The following is a 12070-nucleotide window of genomic DNA, read 5'->3' as shown; positions in this document are numbered from 1 at the left end:
TGTAATTTATTTTCTATTTTTTTATTAATTAATTCCAGTTAAAAAAGATAAAAAGTAAAGAATGTTACATCAACATTTATTTTTGATTTGGTTTTGTAATCGCTTCTTACCTTTTTAAATATCTTGAACACTATTTGAACATGTTTCATCTAAATGGGTCCTAGTATTTGTAATACATATATATGTATTATGGATTTCCGTTTGATGTAAAAGATTTTTTATGCAGATATTTGTTCTGGAATTTGGATAAGATATAATTTGAGATTAATATTAATGATTTATTAGTGATTTGTTGATATTTTTTTTGGCTAAATGGATGTTTGATTTATTGTTTAGTATTTTTCTAACTAATCTATCTTATATTTATGCTTCTGTTTTGTTTTGAGGGAGTTGTGTGAAGGAGTAAATAAATAAATCAAATTAAACTATAAAATTTGAAAAAAATAAAAATTATATAAATATCTAAATAATAAATATAAAATACCTCAAAATAATACATGTGTAAATAAATTCTTACATACATACATTTCATATATACTACAAATTTATATACTTATATAAATTCTCATATAAACATTCCAACATATAAACAAAAAACATACATGCATTAAAAATAAACAAATATATTCAAAAAAATATAAAAACAAAAATATTTCCAATAAAAAATAATATATGACACATAATATACAATTATGTACAAAAAACATCTTATATATTTCCCTTTAATTATGCATATCTAAATTCACATATATATATAAAAAAATCTTTTATACGAAAATATAGACCCATATAACATACAAAGGAGAATAAAAATAGTGACATACATAAAGTATCAATACATAAAAATATTATCATAGTTGTATATGTATTTATACAAAAATATTAAAATTTAGATAGGTACAAATTTCATTAAAATAAAAAATAAAAATGAAAAACTAACTAATTCCCTTGAGTAAATGAAACAAATAATTTAAATAAAAATAGAAAAATAAAAATAATAAATAATAAAATATAAAATAAATAATAAATAAAATATAAAATAATAAAAATAAAAATAAATCAAAGATTAAAATAACTAACTAAATGAATAAAATACAATAAAATATATGATAAAAATATTAAAAACTACTAATTTCCATTAAAATATGAATAAAAATTATAATACAAAAACAATAGAAAATTTTGAACAAAATTCATTAAAATAAAAATAAAAAACACTAACTAATTCCCTTGAGTAAATGAAACAAATAATTTAAAATAAAAATTGAAAAATAAAAATAATAAAATATAAAATAAATAATAAATAATAAATAAAATATAAAATAATAAAAATAAAAATAAAAATAAATTAAAGATTAAAATAACTAACTAAATGAATAAATTACAATAAAATTAGAATAAAAATTATAATACAAAAACAATAAAAATTTTCCGAACGAAAATCATATAATAACAAATTTCATTAAAGTGAAAAATAATAAATAAAAAATCACTAACCAGTTAATTCTAGTAAATGAACAAATTACTTAAAAATAAGAATAAAACTAAATCAAAGATTAACATGACTAACCAATATCCTTGAGCAAAAATTATATGATAAAATAAAAATATAATAAAAATATTAAAAAACGAATAAATTGTGAACAAATTTTTAATAAAAATGAAAAACATGTTAACAAATTTCATTAAAATAAAAAAAAAAACACTAAATAATTCCCTTGAGTAAATGAAATAAATAATATAAAATAAAAATTGAAAAATAAAAATAATAAATAATAAAATATAAAATAATATAAATATAAAAGAATAATAATAAGATAAAAGTTATAAATAAAATATTTATAAAGGCATTCTGTCTATCTTCCTCACACTAATGTCTCATATCATTTGCAACAAAACCTTCAGAGACCCAAGACAAACCACCATGAAAAAATACAATTCATTGGCCAAAACAACTTCACAGAGGAAAGTCATACCTACGTTTGTACAAAAAAATTGCATGTATAAGGAAAATGAATGGGAAGGGTCAAATCAAATGGCAAACGTTACTGTCTGCAAAAGCCACATCATAAACTGAAGAACAGAAAAAAGCATATATATGATGTATCATGTAAATATAAAAATAAGATGTACCATGTAAACATAAAATATGTCCATACAATACAATGAGATCGTCACTCAAAGACAAAGCAAATAAAGGCATTCTGTCTATCTTCCTCACACTAATGTCTCATATCATTTGCAACAAAACCTTCAGAGACCCAAGACAAACCACCATGAAAAAATACAATTCATTGGCCAAAACAACTTCACAGAGGAAAGTCATACCTACGTTTGTACAAAAAAATTGCATGTATAAGGAAAATGAATGGGAAGGGTCAAATCAAATGGCAAACGTTACTGTCTGCAAAAACCACATCATAAACTGAAGAACAGAAAAAAGTATATATATGATGTATCATGTAAATATAAAAAATACGATGTACCATGTAAACATAAAATATGTCCATACAATACAATGAGATCGTCACTCAAAGACAAAGCAAATAAAGGCATTCTGTCTATCTTCCTCACACTAATGTCTCATATCATTTGCAACAAAACCTTCAGAGACCCAAGACAAACCACCATGAAAAAATACAATTCATTGGCCAAAACAACTTCACAGAGGAAAGTCATACCTACGTTTGTACAAAAAAATTGCATGTATAAGGAAAATGAATGGGAAGGGTCAAATCAAATGGCAAACGTTACTGTCTGCAAAAACCACATCATAAACTGAAGAACAGAAAAAAGCATATATATGATGTATCATGTAAATATAAAAAATAAGATGTACCATGTAAACATAAAATATGTCCATACAATACAATGAGATCGTCACTCAAAGACAAAGCAAATAAAGGCATTCTGTCTATCTTCCTCACACTAATGTCTCATATCATTTGCAACAAAACCTTCAGAGACCCAAGACAAACCACCATGAAAAAATACAATTCATTGGCCAAAACAACTTCACAGAGGAAAGTCATACCTACGTTTGTACAAAAAAATTGCATGTATAAGGAAAATGAATGGGAAGGGTCAAATCAAATGGCAAACGTTACTGTCTGCAAAAACCACATCATAAACTGAAGAACAGAAAAAAGCATATATATGATGTATCATGTAAATATAAAAAATAAGATGTACCATGTAAACATAAAATATGTCCATACAATACAATGAGATCGTCACTCAAAGACAAAGCAAATAAAGGCATTCTGTCTATCTTCCTCACACTAATGTCTCATATCATTTGCAACAAAACCTTCAGAGACCCAAGACAAACCACCATGAAAAAATACAATTCATTGGCCAAAACAACTTCACAGAGGAAAGTCATACCTACGTTTGTACAAAAAAATTGCATGTATAAGGAAAATGAATGGGAAGGGTCAAATCAAATGGCAAACGTTACTGTCTGCAAAAACCACATCATAAACTGAAGAACAGAAAAAAGCATATATATGTATCATGTAAATATAAAAAATAAGATGTACCATGTAAACATAAAATATGTCTATACAATACAATGAGATCGTCACTCAAAGACAAAGCAAATAAAGGCATTCTGTCTATCTTCCTCACACTAATGTCTCATATCATTTGCAACAAAACCTTCAGAGACCCAAGACAAACCACCATGAAAAAATACAATTCATTGGCCAAAACAACTTCACAGAGGAAAGTCATACCTACGTTTGTACAAAAAAATTGCATGTATAAGGAAAATGAATGGGAAGGGTCAAATCAAATGGCAAACGTTACTGTCTGCAAAAACCACATCATAAACTGAAGAACAGAAAAAAGCATATATATGATGTATCATGTAAATATAAAAAATAAGATGTACCATGTAAACATAAAATATGTCCATACAATACAATGAGATCGTCACTCAAAGACAAAGCAAATAAAGGCATTCTGTCTATCTTCCTCACACTAATGTCTCATATCATTTGCAACAAAACCTTCAGAGACCCAAGACAAACCACCATGAAAAAATACAATTCATTGGCCAAAACAACTTCACAGAGGAAAGTCATACCTACGTTTGTACAAAAAAATTGCATGTATAAGGAAAATGAATGGGAAGGGTCAAATCAAATGGCAAACGTCACTGTCTGCAAAAACCACATCATAAACTGAAGAACAGAAAAAAGCATATATATGATGTATCATGTAAATATAAAAAATAAGATGTACCATGTAAACATAAAATATGTCCATACAATACAATGAGATCGTCACTCAAAGACAAAGCAAATAAAGGCATTCTGTCTATCTTCCTCACACTAATGTCTCATATCATTTGCAACAAAACCTTCAGAGACCCAAGACAAACCACCATGAAAAAATACAATTCATTGGCCAAAACAACTTCACAGAGGAAAGTCATACCTACGTTTGTACAAAAAAATTGCATGTATAAGGAAAATGAATGGGAAGGGTCAAATCAAATGGCAAACGTTACTGTCTGCAAAAACCACATTATAAACTGAAGAACAGAAAAAAGCATATATATGATGTATCATGTAAATATAAAAAATAAGATGTACCATGTAAACATAAAATATGTCCATACAATACAATGAGATCGTCACTCAAAGACAAAGCAAATAAAGGCATTCTGTCTATCTTCCTCACACTAATGTCTCATATCATTTGCAACAAAACCTTCAGAGACCCAAGACAAACCACCATGAAAAAATACAATTCATTGGCCAAAACAACTTCACAGAGGAAAGTCATACCTACGTTTGTACAAAAAAATTGCATGTATAAGGAAAATGAATGGGAAGGGTCAAATCAAATGGCAAACGTTACTGTCTGCAAAAACCACATCATAAACTGAAGAACAGAAAAAAGCATATATATGATGTATCATGTAAATATAAAAAATAAGATGTACCAGGTAAACATAAAATATGTCCATACAATACAATGAGATCGTCACTCAAAGACAAAGCAAATAAAGGCATTCTGTCTATCTTCCTCACACTAATGTCTCATATCATTTGCAACAAAACCTTCAGAGACCCAAGACAAACCACCATGAAAAAATACAATTCATTGGCCAAAACAACTTCACAGAGGAAAGTCATACCTACGTTTGTACAAAAAAATTGCATGTATAAGGAAAATGAATGGGAAGGGTCAAATCAAATGGCAAACGTTACTGTCTGCAAAAACCACATCATAAACTGAAGAACAGAAAAAAGCATATATATGATGTATCATGTAAATATAAAAAATAAGATGTACCATGTAAACATAAAATATGTCCATACAATACAATGAGATCGTCACTCAAAGACAAAGCAAATAAAGGCATTCTGTCTATCTTCCTCACACTAATGTCTCATATCATTTGCAACAAAACCTTCAGAGACCCAAGACAAACCACCATGAAAAAATACAATTCATTGGCCAAAACAACTTCACAGAGGAAAGTCATACCTACGTTTGTACAAAAAAATTGCATGTATAAGGAAAATGAATGGGAAGGGTCAAATCAAATGGCAAACGTTACTGTCTGCAAAAACCACATCATAAACTGAAGAACAGAAAAAAGCATATATATGATGTATCATGTAAATATAAAAAATAAGATGTACCATGTAAACATAAAATATGTCCATACAATACAATGAGATCGTCACTCAAAGACAAAGCAAATAAAGGCATTCTGTCTATCTTCCTCACACTAATGTCTCATATCATTTGCAACAAAACCTTCAGAGACCCAAGACAAACCACCATGAAAAAATACAATTCATTGGCCAAAACAACTTCACAGAGGAAAGTCATACCTACGTTTGTACAAAAAAATTGCATGTATAAGGAAAATAAATGGGAAGGGTCAAATCAAATGGCAAACGTTACTGTCTGCAAAAACCACATCATAAACTGAAGAACAGAAAAAAGCATATATATGATGTATCATGTAAATATAAAAAATAAGATGTACTATGTAAACATAAAATATGTCCATACAATACAATGAGATCGTCACTCAAAGACAAAGCAAATAAAGGCATTCTGTCTATCTTCCTCACACTAATGTCTCATATCATTTGCAACAAAACCTTCAGAGACCCAAGACAAACCACCATGAAAAAATACAATTCATTGGCCAAAACAACTATCTTTGATTTAGTTTTATTCTTATTTTTAAGTAATTTGTTCATTTACTAGAATTAACTGGTTAGTGATTTTTTATTTATTATTTTTCACTTTAATGAAATTTGTTATTATATGATTTTCGTTCCGAAAATTTTTTATTGTTTTTGTATTATAATTTTTATTCTGATTTTATTGTAATTTATTAATTTTTAATATTTTTATCATATATTTTATTGTAATTTATTCATTTAGTTAGTTATTTTAAACTTTAATTTATTTTTATTTTTATTATTTATTATTTTATATTTTATTTATTATTTATTATTTTTCAATTTTTATTTTAAAATTATCTGTTTCATCTACTCAAGGGAATTAGTTAGTTTTTTATTATTTTTTATTTTTTATTTTAATGAAATTTGTTCAAAAATTTTCTATTTGTTTTTGTATTATAATTTTTATTCTTATTTTATTGTAATTTACTAATTTTTAATATTTTTATCATATATTTTATTGTATTTTATTCATTTAGTTAGTTATTTTAATCTTTAATTTATTTTTATTATTTTATATTTTATATTTTATTTATTATTTATTTTATATTTATTATTTATTATTTTTATTTTTCTATTTTTATTTAAATTATTTGTTTCATTAACTCAAGGGAATTAGTTAGTTTTTCATTTTTATTTTTTATTTTAATGAAATTTGTTCACAATTTATTCGTTTTTTAATATTTTTATTATATTTTTATTTTTATCATATAATTTTTGCTCAAGGATATTGGTTAGTCATGTTAATCTTTGATTTAGTTTTATTCTTATTTTTAAGTAATTTGTTCATTTACTAGAATTAACTGGTTAGTGATTTTTTATTTATTATTTTTCACTTTAATGAAATTTGTTATTATATGATTTTCGTTCCGAAAAATTTTTTATTGTTTTTGTATTATAATTTTTATTCTGATTTTATTGTAATTTATTAATTTTTAATATTTTTATCATATATTTTTATTGTAATTTATTCATTTAGTTAGTTATTTTAATCTTTAATTTATTTTTATTATATATTATTTTATATTTTATTTATTATATATTATTTATTATTTATTTTATATTTTATTATTTATTATTTTTTATTTTTCAAATTTTATTTTAAAATTATCTGTTTCATTTACTCAAGGGAATTAGTTAGTGTTTTTATTTTTTATTTTAATGAAATTTGTTCAAAACTTTCTATTGTTTTTGTATTATAATTTTTATTCTTATTTTATTGTAATTTACTAATTTTTAATATTTTTATCATATATTTTATTGTATTTTATTCACTTAGTTAGTTATTTTAATCTTTAATTTATTTTTATTTTTTTATATTTTATTTATTATTTATTTTATATTTTATTATTTATTATTTTTATTTTTCTATTTTTATTTAAATTATTTGTTTCATTTACTCAAGGGAATTAGTTAGTTTTTCATTTTTATTTTTTATTTTAATGAAATTTGTTCACATGATTTTCGTTCCGAAATTTTTTTATTGTTTTTGTATTATAATTTTTATTCTGATTTTATTGTAATTTATTAATTTTTAATATTTTTATTATATATTTTTATTGTAATTTATTCATTTAGTTAGTTATTTTAATCTTTTATTTATTTTTATTTTTATTATTTATTATTTTATATTTTATTTATTATTTATTTTATATTTTATTATTTTTTATTTTTCAATTTTTATTTTAAAATTATCTGTTTCATTTACTCAAGGGAATTAGTTAGTGTTTTTATTTTTTATTTTAATGAAATTTGTTCAAAAAATTTCTATTGTTTTTGTATTATAATTTTTATTCTTATTTTATTGTAATTTACTAATTTTTAATATTTTTATCATATATTTTATTGTATTTTATTCATTTAGTTAGTTATTTTAATCTTTAATTTATTTTTATTTGTATTATTTTATATTTTATTTATTATTTATTATTTATTTTATATTTTATTATTTTTATTTTTCTATTTTTATTTAAATTATTTGTTTCATTTACTCAAGGGAATTAGTTAGTTTTTCATTTTTATTTTTTATTTTAATGAAATTTGTTCACATATTCAGTGAATCCTGAGAACGTACAAAAATGATGCAGGCAATGGTTTCAAGTGTTGCCATTTTCCCCACAAAGGCAGAGACTACTTTTCCGCCTATTTTAGCCAACGACGCCGACGTTTTTTCATATGGAGTTTGTTTTTTTTTCGTAAATAAATAAAGAACAAAAAACCATTGAAACCAATAAAACGTACAAAAATGATGCAGGCAATGGCTTCAATTTTTGCCATTTTGATTTATTTTTTGCCATTTTCCCCACTATAAGCAGAGTACTACTTTTCCGCCTATTTTTAGCCAACATATTGCCGACGTTTTTTCATATGGAGTTTGACAGCATTCCGCTTGAAAAGCCGAACAGAATACTCGGCTTAAGACAAGAAGATTCATTCACTGGGAATGATAACGTTCGAAATCTCGTGAGGTTTCTGGCTAATCATCCCAGCGAATGACAGACCAAAACAAACCAACAAAAATAAACCCCACTCCCCCCGCTAACCCAAGAATGCTCTTGCTTCTAACCATAAAAAACCTTCTAATCAGCCAGCTTGGTCCATTCATCGCTATCCATCTTCCAACATATCGTGTTGTTAACGGATTCCCTTACTGATTTGGTATTTATTTAATGCGTTTCTTTGAACCTACCTGAAATGTCCAACGTGATGAAATATTGGTTATTGCTGGAATCGCTCAATCTTCCAGGTACTGTTTATTGTATATTTTGGTTCTGTAATAATATTAATATATTAACAGGTATTTCCAGAACTGCCCAATTCGAAAATGAAAATGATCGGGTGCTAGAAAATATAACTTTAATTCAAAAATCCTTAAGCCTATCTCCAGAGGAAATAGTTGGATCAATAGTGGCCAATTTACAAGCCAATCATTTGAAGCATAGAGAAAATGAAATAGCAAAAAATATGAGTATAGAGGCCAAATACTCTATGTATTCCTTGTTGATAGTGCAAACAATTGGCAAAAATGTAAATCTGCGTAGTGATGCTGTGGAAGATTTAATTTCAGAAAATCACAAAACCCTACTCATAGCACTTTTGGAAGATATTGTGGATAAAGGAGTAAAACCAAACTTGCATTCAGGCTTTTACAAAAGTAAGGGCTCAATATTTTGCAGAAACGCTGAAAATCAGACAAATTTTTGCAGAGCGCAATTAATTGTGGAAGTGCTTTCCTCCATAATACACATACCAACTTTGAGATTGTCAGAAGATATATTTCTATGCTATATGGCAGCAATATTTAGTATACTTCTGGCCTGTGATGCCAAGGAATATACAGTGGAACAAAATTGTCTGACAGCATTACAAACGAAACTCAATAAAATATGGACTGATATGCCCAAGGTGTTGTATTATCGCAATTTAATGCTTCTTTATGGCATATTACCAGCAGAACAAAAACCAAGAATACACAAGGAAATGTTGCTGAAACTGTGGTCAAATGGAGGTTTTGTGGCTCTATTGTTTGCCCTACAAAAGTCCGAGAAAACGGAGGAGCAACCTATATCCCAGATTGTTGAAAAATTAGTGGCACAACCCTCATATCCAAGACGAGCCCAGGAATCCATGGTGCAACAAATATTACGTTTTCTGGCCACTAGTGTGGACAACAAAGATTTGGGAGTTCACATGGGAGCTGCCTTGGTGTCACTTAGAAGGCTATATGACAACAATGATGAAAACAAGGAGCTGGTGAAAAAATGGCTTAAAGGACAATTACAACCGTTGTTAGAGTTTCATGAAGATCGCATCACTGTCATGGAATGGAATGAATTTTGTACTAGGATAAGTTTGTTGTTTCACATGTTTTGCACTTCCACAGTAGAATGTATGCCCAGTGAATTATTGACAGCATATTTGCCACTGTTGATTGCTTGCCATCAAGAAGTATGTGAATGCACTGAGAAATCCTTTACTATGGCAGTAAGCAATCATTTGGCCCAGTTAATACTAAGAATTCTTAATAATCGAGGAAAAGAAGAACTTAGGGGAATCATTAAGAGTTTTGTTTTGGCTCAATATCCCTTGGAGTGGCTGCATAAACATGCCAATGTGATAATTGAATATGACCCCTTGCAATTGGAAAGCCTCAGAATTGTTCAAAAGGACATGGAATCTGAAACAAATTCTTTATTTTCCGGTCATATGAATACATTGTCCATAATTCTTAAAGAATCCTCATTTAGCTTGCTGTGTTACCACGTTTTCATTACGCTTTTTGGGCTCTTTACCAATTTGCCCAAGCAATCTAGTGAGGAAGTGAATGCTAACGATGATCTACTGCAAACTGAGGAAGATGTGGAAAACAAAATTGTGCGAGATATTACCCAAAAGTATAATGGCAAAATTCAAATCATCAATGCCTTGCAGATACTGATCACTCACAAGCCATTGAAAATTCTTCTAATGGAAAACATAAAGGATGTGCTAATCGTACTACAAGACATGTTAGCGCTATATGCAGTTGAAACTGATGATGATATTGACTCATCAGTGATGACCATTCTGTTAACTTTAATGGGTGAAATCTTGGAAAATGCCACAGATGTTATGGAGGATGTTAAAATGGAATTACACAAACATTTGTCGAAACTGGAACCAAAAGTACTGAACCCAAAACTGAAATTTCAGATCTCTTGTCTGCGAAAACAAATACAAGGCCCCACCAACATCAATGATACATCCAAGGAAAGATTTGAAGAGGCCCGTTTGTTGTTGGAATCACCTGAACCCTATATGCAAGTAGAAGGCATACAGAAATTTATACAACTTATAAGGGAGAAGGATACCTTTACTCTGAATAGTGTTCATGTGGTCAGTGCTTTGGCACTGAATACCTTAAAATCCACAGAATCCTATACATTTCTCAATTGTGTGCGTCTATTTGCTGCACTGGTGTATGTTGATGAGCACACGATAATGGAAATATTATGCGACGATTATTTAAATAACTCGGCAGCCACCGACTACAGATTAGTTGTGGGAGAGGCTTTATTAAAAGTTTGTAAGGAAGTTGGTAGGTTGCTTTAAAACCAAATCTATTTGCAATACATGTTCCATTTCTTTCTGCATTCCCTCTCTTTTCAGGCCAACTATGCTACAGATATAAGGGACTGCTTTTAAACACTTACATGAGTGGTTGTCGTTCACCCTTGGATGAGTTTCGTTACTCATCCTTTTCAAATCTAGCGCAGCTATGTAAAATACTGTCTTTTGACGTTCATCAGTACTTTGAAGAAGTAAGTCTTAACTAAAAACAACAACAACAAAAGTTTATCCATTTTCTAAATCTCCTTACAGCTACTGCAACTGATAAATTGTGAATTATCTACAGGCAAATATATGCCCGCCAAACGAGCTGCTGTCATGGTCTTAAGTGATTTGTTGGCCGCTATGGACAACCTTTTAGATTACCAGGATATGCTATTGCCCATATACAGGCTTTTAAAGTTATTGGCTTCTACGGAATCAACAGATGAAAAAATCCGTCTACATGCAGCCATAGGCTTAGAGAATCTCTCTGTCAAATGCAAAGAACTGCTCACAGCTATTGGCCAACCTCAATTGCAAAAGGAAATTAAAATAACCGGAATTAAGGATAAAGAGAAGAAAAAATTAAACAATCATATTCTTTATATGAATTAAATGGGACATCTTTAAGATATGTAAATAAAATTTTCAAGGGATTTAATCTAAGGAGCTTTGATTAGCAAACCCCCTTTCTTATATTTTTACTAGCCGAACCGGGCCCGCTGCGCTGCCCCTTCTTTAACTCTCTAATATCTTTTGAG

The 12070-nt window shown here is 27.8% G+C and overlaps 2 protein-coding genes across 5 annotated transcripts in view; one reads left to right on the top strand and one right to left on the bottom strand.

Moving 5' to 3' along the window:
* LOC106088416 (uncharacterized) overlaps positions 1 to 230 on the bottom strand; it is a 30234-nt gene extending 30004 nt beyond the window's left edge. The window contains exon 1 of the mRNA XM_059361395.1: positions 111 to 230. The gene's annotated coding sequence lies outside the window, so the exon portion shown is untranslated. The remainder of the gene's footprint in view (positions 1 to 110) is intronic.
* LOC106088419 (transport and Golgi organization protein 6) overlaps positions 1 to 11975 on the top strand; it is a 39572-nt gene extending 27597 nt beyond the window's left edge. For 3 of the 4 annotated variants that reach the window (XM_059362696.1, XM_059362693.1, XM_059362694.1), the window contains 4 exons: positions 8560 to 8964; positions 9016 to 11295; positions 11367 to 11518; positions 11580 to 11975. In XM_059362696.1, coding sequence (XP_059218679.1) covers positions 8913 to 8964; positions 9016 to 11295; positions 11367 to 11518; positions 11580 to 11924 — 2829 coding nt within the window. In that variant the 5' untranslated portion in view covers positions 8560 to 8912 and the 3' untranslated portion in view covers positions 11925 to 11975. The remainder of the gene's footprint in view (positions 1 to 8559; positions 8965 to 9015; positions 11296 to 11366; positions 11519 to 11579) is intronic. The other variant, XM_059362697.1, reaches the window with a different exon arrangement.
* Positions 11976 to 12070: the final 95 nt, after the last annotated feature.

This window comes from Stomoxys calcitrans, chromosome 2, assembly GCF_963082655.1.
Source record: "Stomoxys calcitrans chromosome 2, idStoCalc2.1, whole genome shotgun sequence".
Classification (NCBI taxonomy): domain Eukaryota; kingdom Metazoa; phylum Arthropoda; class Insecta; order Diptera; family Muscidae; genus Stomoxys; species Stomoxys calcitrans.
Note: the sequence above shows the minus strand (reverse complement) of the source record. Positions and strands in the feature narration are given on the sequence as shown.